This window comes from Momordica charantia (genome assembly GCF_013281855.1).
Source record: "Momordica charantia cultivar OHB3-1 chromosome 5 unlocalized genomic scaffold, Mcharantia_2.0 BLBB01000005.1, whole genome shotgun sequence".
Taxonomy (NCBI): domain Eukaryota; kingdom Viridiplantae; phylum Streptophyta; class Magnoliopsida; order Cucurbitales; family Cucurbitaceae; genus Momordica; species Momordica charantia.
In genome coordinates, this window is record NW_028275163.1 from 6,284,057 (window position 1) to 6,302,995 (window position 18,939).

At 33.3% G+C, this 18,939-nt stretch overlaps 2 protein-coding genes across 3 annotated transcripts; both read left to right on the plus strand.

The window, feature by feature from the left end:
* The first annotated feature begins 4,781 nt into the window (after positions 1 to 4,781).
* Positions 4,782 to 12,684, plus strand: LOC111009382 (mitochondrial import receptor subunit TOM40-1). Its single transcript, XM_022282447.2, has 11 exons — positions 4,782 to 5,164; positions 5,491 to 5,572; positions 5,691 to 5,790; positions 5,869 to 5,964; positions 6,063 to 6,113; positions 6,829 to 6,894; positions 7,867 to 7,968; positions 9,699 to 9,767; positions 9,994 to 10,077; positions 11,772 to 11,867; positions 12,414 to 12,684. The coding sequence occupies exons 1-11, from the start codon at positions 5,014 to 5,016 to the stop codon at positions 12,468 to 12,470; spliced, it is 954 nt and encodes a 317-aa protein (XP_022138139.1). The 5' UTR covers positions 4,782 to 5,013; the 3' UTR covers positions 12,471 to 12,684.
* A 1,688-nt stretch (positions 12,685 to 14,372) lies between these two features.
* On the plus strand, positions 14,373 to 16,625 carry LOC111009246 (chitinase-like protein 1). Of its 2 annotated transcripts, XM_022282267.2 has the most exons (4): positions 14,373 to 14,539; positions 14,620 to 15,018; positions 15,154 to 15,313; positions 15,861 to 16,625. In XM_022282267.2, the coding sequence occupies exons 2-4, from the start codon at positions 14,634 to 14,636 to the stop codon at positions 16,276 to 16,278; spliced, it is 963 nt and encodes a 320-aa protein (XP_022137959.1). In that variant the 5' UTR covers positions 14,373 to 14,539; positions 14,620 to 14,633; the 3' UTR covers positions 16,279 to 16,625. The 2 variants fall into 2 exon arrangements, with proteins under 2 accessions (XP_022137959.1, XP_022137960.1); XM_022282268.2 differs by lacking the exon at positions 14,373 to 14,539 and having other exon boundaries at positions 14,546 to 15,018.
* The last annotated feature ends 2,314 nt before the right edge of the window (positions 16,626 to 18,939 follow it).

The following is an 18,939-nucleotide window of genomic DNA, read 5'->3' on the forward strand; positions in this document are numbered from 1 at the left end:
AAATAATTTATTACTGTACATTTTTTTTTGTTCAAAAGTAATTATAATCAAATCATTTTAACTAAAAATATTTGTTATAAAATCACTCCCAAACTCAAAACGTTAATTAAAATCTATCAAGATTGATCAATTTTAACAAAAATAACACTCTAACGAATCAAAATACAAAATTAAGTCCATACGAGTCAATGCACGAGAGGTAAAAATTGAACCAATAGTCACAATTTTCAACAAACATTCATCCATAGTTTAGATGTTCTCAAACTCTCTACAATTTCATCACTTTTTTTTAAGACAATAAAAATATATTTTTGAGTTCAACAAATGCACATGATAATTTTTCTTTCAACGACAAATATAATCCCAACTAAATGTATAATTACAACCCTTATTAAACTTTGAGTTAAAAATCACAATACTTAACTAAGTATAAGGTCCAATTTGTGAAATAAAACCTTTAGGGTAATAGTTAACTCACTGTCTAATTTTATGGGAAAATGTTAAGTTGTTCCCTATCAAGTACCTTAAATTTATACCCTTGATCTCTCATCCACACAATTTCTAATAAAAAAGTCATACTAATTATAATTTATTTGATAAATTGAGTTAAGTTCAAGGTTTATCGTTACAAAATGTGGGGTAGAGATTTGAACTCACAACCTTTTTTATCGAAAATAAGTGTCTTAATCGGCTGAGTTATGCTCATATTGACCATAAAAAGTGTCGATAGTATACAAAGCAATAATATAAATTAACCCTTTGCAAAAAAAATAAAATAAATTAACATTATATATTATTGACTTATCAAAAATTTTTTTCTCGAGAAAAGTCACAATATTCTTTTAGTTGCACAATTGTAGAGTAGGAAATGAAATTATAAGGGGTCTAATGTCTCATAATCACTCCAATGAATTTTGACAACTTTTCTAATCGTTGAATTCAATAAGTGTTTTTTTAGAGGAAGAAGCATAAAATCAATGTATTAACTTCAATAATAAATGTGCGCTTAATTCTCAACCATCATAGTTGCATAAAGTAAATCTATACAATCAATATCTAAAAGTCAATAATAAATATTCAAGATTGTACTAAAAAAAATATATAATAAAGGTCGATGTTGATTTCCAAACTGGTACCACATAGGTGTCATGCATGTCTTAATGTCTTATTCTCCTAGTTCAAATTTTATATGCACATAGAAATCTAGTATCGGTGTGGTGTTCTACTAAATGTACTTTGATATCCAAGTAATTATAACTTAAGGTCGAAGTAAATGGGTATGAAGCAAGTACAATGAGGAAAAAAAAACAGTAATCTTGGAGTGAGAGATAGTTAGTTTTAGAGTGTGTCATTGTGTGGGTCGAATTATCAAAATGAATTATGCAAGAAATTTCGACTTACCTCCATTAAGGCTTTGATATGTATCACATTCTTCATGTATAGTTTTGTTTGATCACATATCAACCTGTGATTCACATTTTTCGCCCCCTAATAAGGTAATTCATAATCACCAACGTAACTGAATCGAAAACTCAATCTTAAACTTTGGAGTGAAAGATAGTAGAAGTCGAGTTTTATAGATGTTTCCAAACAAGCATGAAAAGGAGCATCATTCCCTGCCAGATATCCTTTACTAAAATTCTGGAAAGCCACATCTTATTCATTTTGCTTTATTGTCTAAGGTTCTTTTGGACGGGAATGAATTCAATTAATGTGCATGCAGAATTAGGGCCCTCTTTTTTGTATGGAAGGAGATAGAGAGAAGGACAAAAAGAGTGGAAGGACGTTGCGCCTCGAGGGTCATGGGTACCACCAATATTCTACTTCCCTCCCTGCCCTATTAGAGGGGACGCGACGACATAGTAGATGATTCTCTAGACCGTATTGCGAATATGTCATAGGGTCTCAGTGCCCTAATCGCTGACTGTCTTTTATACGAGGAGTCCAAGTACGTTCGGTTCCTCGAACCGATGCACTCAAATTTTGGCCTGGATTGCCCGCTTTCGCTACACTTGGTTTAGGTGGTTCATTAGGTGGTTCAGTTATAACTTGGACAAGTGTCAATTTAGATTTATCCGATAGTATTCAAGTTTTTTTTTTTAGTTCAAAATATTGAACCTGCACTGATTAATTTGATATAGTTTAATATTTTAATTCAAATAATAATGTAGTCAGAATATTAAAATGATTGAAAGTTAAATCACAATAAATAATAAGTTTGCTTTCACAATAATACTATAGAATTAGAGGAAAAGTTAGTACAGAAATTTTGAGAAATTTTATTCCACAGTATAAATTTGATTTTAAAAACATGTCACCACTTTTTATTTATTTCGATATATTAATTTTTTTTTTTGGCACTCGAGAATAATGAAACTGCTAGTGAGAAAAATAGATGTTTTCACCCACTAAAAATCCTGTAAAAGCGATCAATAATTAATAAAATTAAAGCTCCACACAATGTATGTTTTTAAACTAACCAAATAAAATATGCAAACAATCCAACAAAATAAATTCAAATATTTGAAAACACAAGTTTTGGATTTTTTTTCCCCTTTTTGCAAATTTGAAAATTTCAACTTCCAGTTGCTTGTACAATTTGGTCCAAAAGGTTCGTTAAAAAACAATCCTGGGATGAATATGAATCCCATGGCTAACCTATGTTACACCCTCTAATATTTATCCGGTTCAAATATTATTTATGAGTAATGTTGATGCATAAATTTGACGTAATAGAATAACTATTATAACACCATTTTTCTTGAATAAAGGGATTCAACATAATTTACAAAAATAGAGACTACACATCGATATGGTGCTAATAGTCTGATGCTTGAGTCACAATCAAATTTGTGCTCAGCGTAGCAATAATTAGGGTTTTGTAGGGTATCTTATTATATTAAATTCTCACAATATGTTCCTAAAAAAAATCCTCACGATTAATTTGGGTAATTGATAGTACATTTTATAAACCGCATTTCATGACATTCAAGTGGGAATTATCTAGCAATTTCGGTCATTTATAGCTTGTTTATGTGCATAAGTGATGTTTTCACGTGATTGAGCCATTAGAAAGAATTGAATTGTAATTGATAAATTAAGAGGAACATTAGAGCAAGAAGGGGAGTTTAATTCAGCCACATCAGCACCGCAGCGCCATCATGTAGCGCCATGACGTCTGCAATAATCAAGTTGGATGGTTCGATTGGTCTTTAAAATGAAATGACAGGCTAGCTCAAGGTTCGTTTCAGTAATAGGAGCTAATAGGCTAGTTGGCCAATTGGTCTGCATCCACAGACTTGATTCGTGACACTAAACTCATGCATACAACTCATAGGATTTATACCTAAGGGTTGAACCTTTTGGATATTTCTTAACCTAATGACTTTGCTCGATCCAAATCGACTTAATGTTTTTCAATAGTTTATTCGTCAATCGAGGCTTTATTTCACCTCTAACATATAAGTTCGCTGATGTAGAAACGGCCAATATGATGCACAAAAAATACCATAAACTATCTAATTATTTGTCTTTCATTGTTTGCTCGTGTTAGCCTATTTTGGCTGAGACAAAAAGCAGTTTTGTTTGTAATTTTAAGTTTTATCATTCTAACACATCTAAAATAAATTAGTACTATCATTTCCTAAATATTAATTAATTATATATATGATTTCAAAATTCGAAAAGTCAAAAATATCTTTAAACAATTAATAAAACTAATACTTAGATGGAAGACATACAAATTGTCCCGTCAAAATAAGATATTATTGTAAATGAGTTTCTTCCTTTTTTTTTTTACAATAATAAATACCTTTTTCTTAAAAAAAAGTATAGAACTGTCTTTAGTTTCGTCCTCTTTCCAAAATTCGTTTACAAATAACTAACAAAAAGAACCAGCATAAAAAATAACAAATTTCTAAAAATCTCTTAGCCTTCAAAATAACTCATCCTTTTCATTTTGATTCATAAATTAAAAAATTAATTTTATTAGAGTTTAAATCACTTTAAATTGATTTTTAAGATATTACTTAAGTCGCGATTCTAAAATTTCATTTTTCAAAATTACTTATTCTATCATCACCCTTAATGTACATTGAAAAATTTTCCAATATTGTAGAGCGTATTCAAAATTTTCTCAAAATTTACAAAATTCAAACGTTTTTCCAATATTGTGGGCGGCGACTATTCAACATTTTCCCAAATTTTTCTCTAGATTCAAACATTTTTACAATGTTGTGGGATGCGGCTTTCTTTTTTATCTTTTACGACAACTCATTAATTTGTTAGACATATTAATTAGGTTATATAATCATATAACGATTCATGTTTATAATATATTTATAATTTATAAACACATTTGATCAATCATTACCTTATCAATCTATATATATAAGAAATATGATTAAATCTTAACACAAACTTTCACGACAAAATCGTTACAAACTTGATCACATATTTTTTTAACTAATATTATGGATATGTTTGAAAGTGATTTTGACATGAACGAAATCACTTTCCTTTTCATTGAGCATGTTCGACAAATTAAAAAATTAAATTTTAAAGTATCACTTAATGATGATTTTAAATCAACTATACTTAAATCTCTTTATTCAAAATCCCAAATTCTACCACCGTTACAAATATACTCTAAAACTAAGCTAAGTTAAAGATAACCGAATTGAAACTTATAAAATTACATGGCAAAAATTGAAGTTAAACTCAAACCAAGCCAACAAAATGTCAAAACCGGGCCGGGTTCCGGGAGTGTTCTTTATTCCAACAGACGAAGCTGGTCTAGGGTTTTAGAACATTTCCTTTCTCTCCGGGGTTTAGAGAGAGAAAAGAAGAAGAAAAAAAGCTACTCTCTGTCACTCTTTGATCGATACATTGCCCATATTTTCAGAAATCTACGTCGCTTCAATCAACATTGCCTTTCCGATCGTTCCCCATCGCCATTTTTTTCACTAGTTACTTGCTTGGTTCTCTGGTTTTTCATTTCGGTGATTAAATACAATGGCGGGTCTCGTTCCTCCGACCACCGCTGCTGCTACGGCTCCGGCTGCCGCCCAATACGTTCCACCGAAGAAGATACAGGAAGAGAAAGTCGATTACTTGAATCTCCCATGTCCTATCCCCTACGAGGAGATTCACCGTGAAGCTTTCAGTAATTCTCTAATGTCTCCCCTTTGGTTCAATGTTCGCGATGAGTTTGTAGCTCTAGTTACTGCGTCAACGGTATATAGGATTGTTTAATTTAGATATTTAAGGTTTGGGATGCTTATAGCAATGGTGGGATTCAGGAATTATATCATTCCACCATATACTAGGCTTCTTAGTTCCTTTTTTCAAATCACGTTTCTAGTGGAAATTGCGAAATTAGAAACAGGGGTTTTGGTTTTCGAAACTATATCTCAGTTTTCCTTTCATTATTCTGTGGGTTTGATGCATTATGCGGCTGAGTTATTTGATATATTTGTTTTGCTCTGGCAGTGTCTTTGAAGCCGGAACTGTTTGAAGGAATGAGATTTGATTTCACCAAAGGACTTAATCAAAAATTCTCCCTCAGCCACAGGTAGTTTGGTTTGGTGATGAATTTCTTCCGACTTATTCCTTTTGCTTTTTATTTTGGGTCATATAGAGAGTTTACTTAGCTGATAACTGTGCCTTAACAACCATCGATGACTGATCAGTGTGTTTATGGGACCTATGGAGATTCCTTCCCAATCCTCTGAAACCATCAAAATCCCTACTGCCACTTATGAGTTTGGTGCCAACTTTATAGACCCAAAGGTAACCCCACTTACTGGAAGTTTGTTGTTTCGTTATCATATTGAACTGCAATGTGATGTATTGGTAACTGATATGCAGTTGATGCTCTTTGGGAGGATACTCACTGATGGAAGGCTCAATGCCAGAGTGAAGTGTGATTTGTCTGACAATCTCATTTTGAAGGCCAATGCGCAGGTGATCTAGATTGGTTCTTTTATCATGTTATTTGGTGCTGTCATACTTCTCTTCTCCTTCAATTTTGTTTGCTGATTTATCTATATTTAATTTTGCAGCTAACAAATGAGCCTCACATGTCACACGGCATGGTCAACTTCGATTATAAGGTTGTCAAGTCTTGGAAGATTTACGATCTTGCACATTTTTATTTCATCATGATTTGATATATTTGTTTGGAATTATGACCACGATCAGGCACATTTTTCCTCAGTAAGCTTGTTTATGGCAACACAGCTAAGAACAATCTCTTCAGGAATAAAATATTGCCCTTCCTTTGTGCGTCTTAGTTGGCTTACTCATGTTTGCAGGCATTCTATTCTTCCAAAAATTCTACTAATATATTTACATCCTAATATTTTCATAATGTGAGTGGACAAACAATGTCAGCTATTATTCTATGATGTTTAATTTGGTAGGTTTTTGGGCCTCCATTAAGACTTGGATTTATGTTCTTAAACCTAAACCAATGAAAATATAACTCAGGCTCTTGCACCAAAGAATGCCTAATGCAAAATGGGACCTATAAGTGCGCTAGGCTTCTCAGCCTTAATGGTATTGTTAATTTTTTGGATTTGAACAAGTGGTCACTGGTTCACTAGTCCTTGAAACTGTCTACCTTGAATATTGAATACCTTAAGTTTTCTAAACTCCAAATGTGGTATAACTGCGGTTTTGAGAATGCTAGATATATCCTACAATCAAGTTAGATGCTTATATTGTAACCATTTTATTGCAATTACGAGTTCATCTTTTAACGATCCTTGTTTCCCTTTTATAGTTAAACATTTTGATTTTTTTCAATTGAAACTATATCTGGATCAGGGAAGAGACTTCAGAACACAATTTCAATTAGGAAATGGTGCCTTATTTGGAGCAAGTTACATTCAGGTATGATACTGATGATTTATATCATGAGTTTATCTTGTCCTTTTTTACGTTTCAGAGTTGGTTAGAAGTAGAAGTTTTGAAACACTTATATAATGTTTTGTTAATTGGGAGATTGTACTTATTTTATAGTTTTTAACTTTCTCTATTGGAGGTCTGTTACTCCACCTTTTGGGGGCGTGTTTTTTTTTTTTACCAACTGGATTACCTTTTGCTTGTCATACTTCGTTTCCCCCTTTTTGATTGCAAATGCACTTGATAAGGACTATATCCTTCTCCACCTGGTGAAAATTCTGTTTCACACTCACTCACTATACACATATAGTTATATTGGTGTTGCAGGATTCTGTACTTGTGATCTGATTTTGTTTTAAAAACGATTCACCTCTCTCCTCCTTTAAGAACCACCCCCTCCTGTTCTTTTGGCATTCTGCTGCTAAACATCCTGATCTTTTCGCTTTCTCAGTTTCTATTTCATCATAACTATACATTTCATTTTTTTTTCCAAAAGAAAAATCACATTTTATTTTGCACAAAATGCTCTAAGGTAATGTGTCCCCAACATTAAGTGTTCCCATCCTACTGTTCTCAATGGGAATAAAGGTGGAGATAGAGCAATATTCTAGACATTCTTGCACATTGTAGTGCCTCGACAATTTGAACAATTATTAGTAGCTTTGTTCATGTCCTCCTCTTTTTTGTAATGTTGTACAGCTCAAATCCTCTTGGTTGTGTCACAGATAGGTATAGGAAGTTATTTTGTAACTTTGAGCCTATCTATGATTATACGTGATTGGAAGGATTTTCTTTGCTAGCTTTGGGAGAACGTGCCCTCTAGCCCTTTCCCTTTGGTTGTTTCGCTTTCTTTTCCAGTCATAAGAAAAAAAAGTTGTTCATGTTTTAACTCTTTGGGGCATTCTCTTCTCAGCTATGTGACATAAAGAGACAATGCTGACCTTTTTTTCTATTTTGCAGAGTGTATCACCCCATCTATCATTGGGTGGCGAAGTTTTTTGGGCTGGTCAGCATAGGAAGTCTGGTATTGGCTATGCTGCAAGATACAACACAGATAAGATGGTATAGTAACAGCCATCATTCGTTGACTTTTTCTTCAATTTTCAATAAATTATAAGTCCATGTGCAATGTGGGTGAATTTTTTAGTTTGGTTTCACTGTATAACAACATAATTTCTATATATTGATTAAATTTAAATATCTAAATTTTTTTAATAATTAACACAGGCTTTAAGTTTATTATGTTTTTTTTTCAGAAAATATATTTGTTAAGCGTTGTTTTATCAATTTCATATTTTCATTAAATAACATTAATTGAATAAAAGCTCTTAACAAATGACATGTATGTTTAAGATTTAATAAGCTTTTTTATGATATTTACTCCATGTGCACATAAAGTCATGAACTCGTCATAAAAATGACATCAGAAAAGCGATACTCAATGGAGCTCAAGTAATTAGGCATAATGCCTCTCTTTGTAGGTTATTGGTTTGAATCCTTGCCCATAAAAGAACATTAGAATAACTTAGTTGATTATAATGTTGAAATATTTTCTTATCTAACTAATTAAAATTCACTAATTGAAAAATTAATGGCTATGCCCAAGCAGTGGCCTTGGTGGTAAGAGTTTGGGATGTTTCAGAATTTTCTCTTCAGCCTCAGGTTCTACGCTCTAGGTGGAGAAGTCAATAAGTTAAAAACTCTAGTTGTCTCTTGGAGCTAGCCTTAAGATAAGCAATGCCTCCCTAGGGATGGGAGGCAATAGACATGCAAGGTGTGGCCCTCTTGTACCCCCATTATTCAGAAGAGGAGAGAAAATTAAACAACTTGTATTTTTGAAGTACAATGAGACTGAAAGTACAATTTCAAATGCTTATATCAATAAACTGTGAACAATATTTGAACAAAAATGACACTATTAAAAACAAATTTAAGAACTAAAAAGATTTCATCATAAGCTTTTTATTTGATTTTTTCATAAAGTGGAAATTTAACCAACATTAACAGTAAACGAGCAAATACACATCATCTTTAGATGTAATATTAAATAATTTAATGAAGTGATACATTTTCAATTAGAGTGTATAATATTCAAAATATCATTCCCCACCATTCTTCCGTTAATATATTATAGAAGATATTGGATTAATTTGTTCTTGGTGAATTTATGCAAGAATGGTTGTGCTACTGTCATAGTTTTTTTTGGATAAAGGGACAATTCATTAAAGAGAGAAACACAAAAACAGCCTAAGGGATAGGGGACGAGAAGACCCCCTCCAAAAAGGAACTAACGAATCAACACTCTCCAATCTTGAAGGATCATGGAGAGGTTGTAGTTACAAAAGAATTTCGTATTCATATGACACCACCAAGAGGCTGTAATATGTACACTATTACAAAAAGAATCAAAAGACTTGGACTTATCATCAAAAGAGCAAATATTTCTTTCCATCCATAGGTTCCAAAGAAGCGCTCAAAATGCACGCTTCCACAAAAAATACGCCTTTCCTTTGAGATGCCAACCAGCAAAGCTTTCCATCATCCAATCCTCAACCTTTCTCGGCATACAACCAACAAACCTGAAAATCTCAAACAGAATCTGCCAACCTTTAGAAGCAAACGTACAATGTAGAAAGTTGTGCTACTGTAATAGTATCCAGACATTTAACCTTGTTAAAAAAAAAAAGTTCTGTATTCAAGATTGTCCGTCAGATTTTTGGAAATTTTATCGTGTAAATGCAAACTTGATCCTAAGAAGGACAAGATTTTGACTTCAATTTTCCAATCTGCAGGTTGCTACCGGACAAGTTGCGAGTACGGGCATGGTAGCTCTGAGCTATGTTCAAAAGGTGTCGGAGAAGGTAAGTAATAGTTTCATAGAATACTTCTGCTTATTAGAAACAAAAAAAACATTTCACTAATAACAGAATGTTTCACATAAATGAAGGGAAAACTAACCTCCTAGCAAGGCAGAAAATATTAGAAAAAATAACACTGAGCAATGAAAAGGAGGGAAAAAGAGGTAGAACTATCAAACTCTGTTATTATTTTTCACAATATCTTAAATCATTTCCCCCCTTATTTTAGGTTTCATTGGCATCTGATTTCACGTATAACTACATGTCAAGAGATGTAATATCCAGTCTTGGCTATGACTACATTCTTCGACAGGTATCTTCTGTTTTGTGAATTCTCTATCTAATACCAAATATGTGTTATCCACAATTCATTTTCTCTACTACTATTGTTTAAGTTGTCAAGGTGAAAATTAGTGGAGGGATTGAAGGTTTTTATGTCGGTAATCATAAGGTTCCTTCATCACAGTTATAAAGAAAAGAAGTTCATTCATCACATTTGCAGTTTGTAGATGATATAGTACTGTTGCAAGGATGGTGTAATGGTCGGAAATATGTGGAGCTAATATAGAGAGAAATAGAATGGAGAACGTGGCTCAAAAAGTGAAATACCTCCGTATGAATTATTTGGAGATGCTAGTGGGTAATTGTAGAAGAATGATTCTTGGCAGATGGAGGAGACTTTGAGTAAGCTAAGAAAATGGAGACACTTTTGTCTGATCGATAGGAGGTCATTTTGCACTATGTAATGCAGTTCTATCAACCGTGTCATTATTTCTTTAGCCAGAAAAGGTTGCATAGTATCTGTTAGGATTCATTCAGATTCATTCTTTTGGATTGAAGTCCTTTTCTTTGGGGGATTCCTTCCTCAAGGTTGTCTTTTTGTAGGCCCTCTTGGCACTTTTTGTACCTATTTTCATTTTTCTCAATTCTTATTAAAAAAAAAAAGGTTGCATAGTAGTTAGAGAGAAATATGAGACATTTCGTTTGGGAAGGGAAAGAAGGCGGCAAATTGTGGCTTTGATGGGTTGGCGTATCGTGTAGAAACTTTAAACTGTGGAGGGGGTTGGGAATCGGAACCATTAGGAAAAGAATGAAGATATGTTTCTATCAAAATGGGTGTGCATTCTTCCAAAGATGCAAATGATTTGTAGCATTAGCATAAGATAGTGGTATGAATTTACGACATGGATGAATATGGGTGGTATGGGAAAAAGTAAAAATGTAGGTCGTCTTGTGGCCGTTGGTAGAGTATTTTAATCATTTTTTAAAATAAGGCAAACACTTTTATTTTCATTGATGTACAAGTTTACCGTTGAGTAGAGAAAGAAAAATGACTCTGAAATCTTATACAAGATACTCATTTGACCACCTAAAACCAAACTGAACGAGGTTATGAAAAATCACAACTTCTAACCACCATGATTAATAGTTACGGGGGATAATGAAAAGATAAAAGGTTCAGAGGGAATGGGTTCAAATTCAAACCATGGTTGCTCCCTACCTAGAATTTAATATCTTATAATTTTCCTTGCAATCAAATATAGTAAGGTCCAATGGTTATCATGTCACAAATAGTTGTCCCATGAGATCAGTGAAAGTACGTGCAAGATGGCCATGGCCTAGACACACTTATAGGTATTAAAAAAATATCCCTTACCACAACATACCAAAAAGCTCTCTTGTTAGAATCAACAACAAAAAGTAGCCACACAACATTGGTTTAATATTATCTTTTGCTGGAATTTTTGGCTACGGCTGGTACAATAGACAAGTTTGATGGTTTTATGTGGAGCACTGAATTACTTCCTTTTGTTGCATTCTATCTACCACTATGCCGTAGAATTGTATGATTAATGTATCAATTTTTAGTTGCAACCGATGACTAGTAATAAGCAATTTATGCATCTACTTAAATCCACCTTCCGATCTGCTTAGCAGAACATCAAATAGTTCCAGTTTGATTGACCTTCATATCATGAAGACGTGTAATTATTATGGTTGTTACAGTGCCGTCTTAGAGGGAAGATTGATTCCAATGGTTGTGTAGCTGCTTTCCTTGAAGAGCGACTAAACATGGGTGTTAATTTCATTCTTTCCGCAGAGGTATTTATAAGTAATATTCTTTTATTTCCTTCACCTTTGCAAGACAACAGGAAGTTCTTCAAGTAGCTGAACGTTTAATCCCCTTTTGTTTTTAAAAATTATGTTAGTTTCCACAATTTATTTGTTTTTTAAAATAACTTTAATTTTTAGCTAAATTTAAAAAACAAAACTGAGTTTCTTTTGGGTTAAATTGCAAGTTGAGTAACTGGTGTCTAATAGGTTCCTAAACTTTAAAAGTGTAACGAGTCTCTAAACTTTCACATTTTTAGAACTCACGGACTTATTGGACATATACTAGACACTTTAAAGTTTAGGAACTTATGACACAACAAGTTATGGACTAAGATTTTAATTTAACCTTTTTCTAAAAAACAATTTTGGTTTGGAGTTTTTGATACTGTTTTTTAGAAGTAGACAACAGAACAAAAAGTTCCTGAGGATTTAAGTTTATTTTTTAGAAAAAGAAAAGTAAAAGCAGGTTGAACACTTTTTAACTTTTCTTGTTCACTTGACTGAATCTGTCTTCAACTGTGACCTGCAATACAGATTGATCACAGGAAGAAGGACTACAAATTTGGATTTGGTTTGACGGTAGGAGAGTAGATTGGCAGGTCTGGATTGGTAGAAACGTAGTGGAGTTCTTTCCTTAATTCCTTGCATGATTTTTCCTTGTGTTGAATTCTCAGTTTCTCAACTTAATTGTTTCAGCACATTATTTTTGAGCAGAATCTACAACTGCTGTTGCAGTTTCTAGAGGCCATATCTTATGTGTCACTATATCGAAAATTTTCTTTCTCAATTAATAATTTTTTCTCCATCTGAGGGCTGGCTAGACAACGAGGTGACGAAAATAATGCTGATTTCGTGTTTATTGACTGTTGGTTGATTTTTTACCTTGTTTTGCTAAATTTAGTCATGCCTTTGTTGGTTTTGTTGTTTCTGGGTTGGAATGAGATATTTGAGAAATGTCTTAAACTTGTTTCTAGGAATGAAGTGGAAATAGTTTCATCTCTTTCAGGTTTGCTTCATGATATAGAAACCTCCTTTTGGAGTTCCATTGTTTCAATCTGAATGAATCTCTTGAGCTTTCTCAAATTCTTATCAGTTGAATTGAAGTTATGCCCTATAGGACAAATTAATCATTATATTTGATGCATTGTCTGTAGTTTTCAAATTTTAAAAAGTTTTAATTGAGTTTTTAAATTTGGATTATGCTTCTGTTTAAGTTTGATTTATTAATTATTAAGGTATTGTTTATTGCCTTGATGAGCATTAGATAAATTTTGTTAATGATGGGGATGATATTAAAGATGTCATTAAAAAAAATTCAAGTTAAAATATGACCAAATTAAAAAAATATTTAAATAGTATTTTGGTTAGCTTTGATTAATTTTCATCCAAGTATTTTTTTAGTTTTTGTTTATTTTAGTGTCCTACTTTTAGTTTGTTTTGGTTTCTATCTTTGTAAAATGTAATCGTTTTGATTTGTTCATTTTAGTTTTTTATCTCATTCTTTAATCACAATTTTAATGACAATACAAAATAAATTTTTTGAAATGTAGTTATAATTTTGTATTGAATGGTTTTCATATAATTTGTATTAAAAAATTTTCAATAGAAGTCAGATTGGTTACTTTAAAAGAATATAGAATGAAAATATATATTTTGAATATAGGGATCAAAATAGATAAATCTTAAATATTAATAACTAGACGAATCTGGACCAAAATGGTATTTGAAAAAAAAACTAGTTTAATGGATCAAAGAGATAATATTTAATTTATTAGATGGTTTTTTTAAGTCATTTGATTTAATTTAACTCTTTCTATTAGTATGTAGGAATGGTTCATTTTACTACGTAAATAGATGTGGGAAATGAGATTGTGTAGAGATTGAATTTAACCTCTACACAAAGATGTTGAATCCTATAATTTGTTTAGGACAATAAATTTATCTAAAAATAGAACAAAGCTATGATCCTACGTGGGAAAAAAGTGTATTTACTTAACAATAAAATAATATGAATAATTCATGTTTCTTTTTCGTTTTGTCTAATTGAGATAAAATTCAAATTAAAAAAATAGACACAAGATATTTATTAGATGGGTTGTTTACTTTTTCTTCTTTATTTCTTTATTTGCATTCAGAGTTTACAAAACAAGATAGAAATAATTTAAAGCATGAAAATAATCCATCACATCACACTCTAAATTAAAATTAGTATTTTTGTTTATTTGAAAAGAAAAACACTCATCTAATAAGCAATAATAATAATATGCTCCAAAAAACAAAAATTAGGTCACACACATTAAATAAAAACAATGCCTTATTATTATTATTATTATTATTATTATGAGGCCCATTTTATTTTATTCAATGGTTTTTTCTTTTTTTTTAAGTGTCGGTGCAGCATTTCAGTGGGTCCCTCGTCCAGCCTGGAAATTCGGACAATGAATCTCCAATCGGACGGTCCACATTCACCGCTCTCTCTGTAACTTCTTCCAGAGCTCAAATGGCTTCCAATCAATGGCGTCTAGTAACTGAAAGAGACGCCCGATCTAACCACACGCTTTAATGATTCTTCATTCTTCTTCTTCTTCTGCCTCTTCACGAGTTTAACAGAACTTACTCTCTCAGATCTGCGCATTTTCCGCCATTTTTGGTTCTGAGAGGTGAGTTGAAGCTCGTGCTGTGGAAATTGGGTGAATGTAAATCTACTTGACCTTCATCTTTGTTCTTTCTGGTTTTGCAGTGGGAGAGGCGATAATGGCTGTGAAGCGGTCGCTTCTTGTGATACTGGCGCTGATTGTGATGGCGTCGGTTGTGATTGCGATTGGGGACGAACCCGCGGTTAAGCCGAAGGTTAAGGTTGTGAGGGGGAAGAGGCTTTGTGACAGAGGGTGGGAGTGCAGCTGGTCTACTTATTGCTGCAATTTGACCATTACCGACTACTTTCAGACCTACCAATTCGAGAATCTCTTCTCTAAGCGTAATTCGCCGGTGGCTCACGCCGTCGACTTCTGGGACTACCATTCCTTCATTTTCGCCGCCGCCCAGTTCGAGCCGCTTGGATTCGGAACCACTGGAGATAAGCGCATGCAGATGAAAGAGATTGCTGCTTTCTTAGGCCATGTTGCTTCTAAGACCTCTTGTAAGTGAAAAACGCTAATCTCTCTGACTTGGGTGGACTTGGATTTTCTGTAAAACGGCTGCTGTGTGATGATGGTTGCGTTTGAATTCAGTTTTCTAGAAAAATTCGTTTGCTCAATTGATTGTTGGTTTATAGGTGGTGATGGAGTGGTTACAGGAGGGCCGCTTGCCTGGGGTCTCTGTTTCAACAAGGAGATGAGTCCAAGCCAGGATTATTGCAATGACTACTTCAAGCTCACCTATCCTTGTGCTCCTGGTGCCCAATATTATGGCCGTGGCGCTCTGCCCATTTACTGGTTTGAAGTTTTCTATCGCCGTTTCCTTTTTCAGTGGATTTAATTTAGTTAATCTGGTTCTTACTGGGGTTTATAGCAGTGTTCCTTGTTAATACACACATAAGTATTCAATTTACTATGTTCTTTCACTTAATCGCCGCTATTTTGTAAATTGACATTTGCAGGTCTCTAACTTAGCTAATGCCACAGTTTTGTATGTTTAGATTAGGAACTAATCTCTGATAAGTTGTTGGTAACTTGGTTGGGTCTGAGAGAAGTATGAACATTATTTAGAATTCTTGTCCTTTGGCACCTTCATTTGAAGTTTTATGGAAATCAATATGGAGCCTTTGCCTTCTGATGATTATTAAAAATCGGAAGGCTCTCATTTTGTAGTTCTTTTGGCAGGTTTCCCTGGCCTCTGGGCTCTTCTTTTGTGCATTTTCTCCTAAATATCTCTCTCTTGGTTTCTCATGGAAAAATAGATATGGATCTGAGCCTTCTACAAACGTTTTTCCATATCAATGAGAATTTGATTAGAGTTCTTTTTTGTTATTTGTCATTGTAGGAATTACAATTACGGTATTATTGGGGATGGTTTGAAGTTGGATCTGCTGCAGCATCCGGAATATGTGGAGCAGAATGCTACCATTGGATTCCAAACTGCAATATGGAAGTGGATGAACCCAGTGAAGAAGTCACAGCCTTCACCCCATGATGTCTTTGTCGGCCATTGGAAGCCCACCAAGAACGACACCTTGTCCAAAAGGGTTCCTGGTTTTGGCACTACCATGAATATTCTTTATGGAGATTCTATCTGTGGGCAGGGTGATATTGACGCCATGAACAACATCGTTTCACATTACCTATACTTCCTCGATCTGTTGGGTGTTGGTCGGGAACAGGCCGGGACTCACGATACACTTACTTGTGCCGAGCAGGCTGCGTTTAATCCATCTTACGTTGCCCCAGCTGCAGCTTCTTGAGATCAGTCCCAATGGTCTTCCATCGCAGCCAGAATTACCATTAGTCCAAGTAAGAACCAAGACATCCTTATACAATTATTTTAAGTGTGCAGTTAATTAGCCGAACGATCAGTATGTTTGGATTGAATAATCTGTATTCTTTTTTTCTTTTTTGGTCTTATTTATACTTCTAGGATTACTGTATCTCTGAGATGTCAATGAATCGTCTGGTATGTAATATATCTGTATTTCTGTGAACAGTTTGGTTTCTTGGTCGAAATGTGTGTTGCCGACATGGTTCTGTTTGTCTGATGGCAGTGTCTCTTTCTGCCTCTTTATTTCAATTTCTATTTCCTACTTTTTCTTTATCTTCCCTCCTTTTTCCTGTTAGGTTGACGGGTTGGATTATATATAGATGCCAAGGAATATCTATTTGAATATGAACATCTTTCCATCGATGTTTCAATTGTATTGAGATCTCAATTTTATGACAACGTCGATAGTTTGTATCAATAAAACATCGATGTCAATGAATATTCATAAGAAATCAAAGAAGCTGTAGATTCAAATTGAATGGATAAATAAATATTTCACCGTTTTTAGACAGTAAGTTAGGAAATCTTTATAATTTGTAACTACCATGAATCTGAAGGGAATAAGTTCAAATCATAGTGGCCACCTATTTAGGATCGAATATAATATTAGTTTCCGTAGCAACTAAATGTAAGTTGTTATTAGTATATTTGTTCATATAAGTTATATTTCGTCGAGATTTTGGTATAATGAATATTTCCAACTTTCTTTTTGTCTTCTATTTGTTTTTGGTTGTTGTGGGGTTGGGTTTATTATAGAGACCAGAGAGGGAGTAAGCCCTGTGTCGGCAGCCGGCATGGATTAAATCTAATTTCAGTCAGCATGACTCAGAAAGGGTTTATATATATATATATATATATATGTATGCATGCTGCTAATGACACTCAAATTCTACCTAACGAGTATCTTGGAATTCGAACTCTCTTCTCCACCGACAAGACTTGGAAGAATTTCAGTTTGGCTATCTGATATTGTTTATTGAGCTGTTTTGCTTGTGCTACTCGCTCCGGATTGGTAAAGGTTTGGGATCTCTTGGTCATACTGGCTTAGAGATATCAAGTCCGAACCTTTCGGTGAGTTAATACAAAAAACCTTTTGATGTCCTCGGATCCAGACCTTGTGGCGGGCGTGGGAGTGTCCTTGGGTATAGGAGAAGAAAGTTTCGACCCCCGATTATTTAAAAATAAATGCTTGTGCTACTGTTCCCTTGATGGGCTGAAATTTGTATTTTGTATGACTGTATAATCTTACTATGTGGTTAGGTATTCTAGATCAACATTGAGGCCTATGTGATCCTTTTATGACATAAATTTGTTTCTTCGACTTTTAGAGCTGTGTTATTTAGCCTTGAATGAAAGAGTACACCAGACTCATTTCGGGCTTATGGAACTGGGTTACTAAAAGGAAAATATAAAGCCTCATTAGCCCGCATGTTCGGGTTGGAAGTTTGTTTATCTTCGAATATTTGTGATGTTTTGTCATGTTATTCTTAATTATAGACACAAATTTGAATGTTTTAAGAATGTAATTGAAAATTTCCATAATTCAATGACTAAGTAGACCAAACACAATTTAGGGATTGATAAATTTATAATTTAACCTAATAAATACGAATTTTGTACAAACTTACCCAATCATCCGTAGTATAGTAATGTTTTCTAGGGCTATTTTGACATTTTTGAGTTTACCAACGGTGGAAAAGTCAATTTCATCAATCAAATATAAAATCTTTTTAGCTAGCATGAGCTTAGTTCAACAATTGAAACATCAAACATCTTCCTCCTTTCTTAGTGGTTGGAATCTTACATCCCCACATTTATTATACTAATATATATATATATCTTTTAACCTAGTTAATAAAATATATTTTGTTGTCACGTCATATATTTTAGTTGATTGTAACATTTCTGTGACCTAAATACTAGATTTTTTTCTTAAAAAAAAAAATACATGGAATATGAAATTGTGTCTTTTAGAGAATTGGGAACGAATTTAAAAACTACATCAAACATGAGGTACTAATTTTTATACATTTAATCTTTTACAAAATGAGTTGCATGAACAACATTGCCAAGATGAAGCACCTTTCAAGTTTCAACCTTGTCCTGGTGAGTTTTTTACCCATGGAATTGATATGTCAATTAAATTCAAACTAAATGAATATATTTATTTATTTATATTAAAATTAATACAAAATTAAATATTCTCATACATTCTTATAAAATTTTCATTCAAAATTAACATTTTTGTCTCATGATGATGGCCAATGTCATGGTCCCATCATCTTAGACCATGATTCTACCTCAACGGTTGGCCTTACGTGTATCTAGTATAAATAGTTATATCATAAAATTTTTAGAGTTCGTTGAACTCAAGGTAACGTTCTCCATCTTCTAATCGAGTCCTCTTGAATTGCATTATGAATTACAATTATATATTGATGCTCACTTATTGATTATACTTAGTCACAAACGTGTTCGCAACTACATATGCATACATCTAACAAGCCATTATCATGCATGTCACTTTTGTGGGATATGTAAGAACATCGACCTAGAAGTTGAGAGAAGATCTTTAGAATATAAGAAC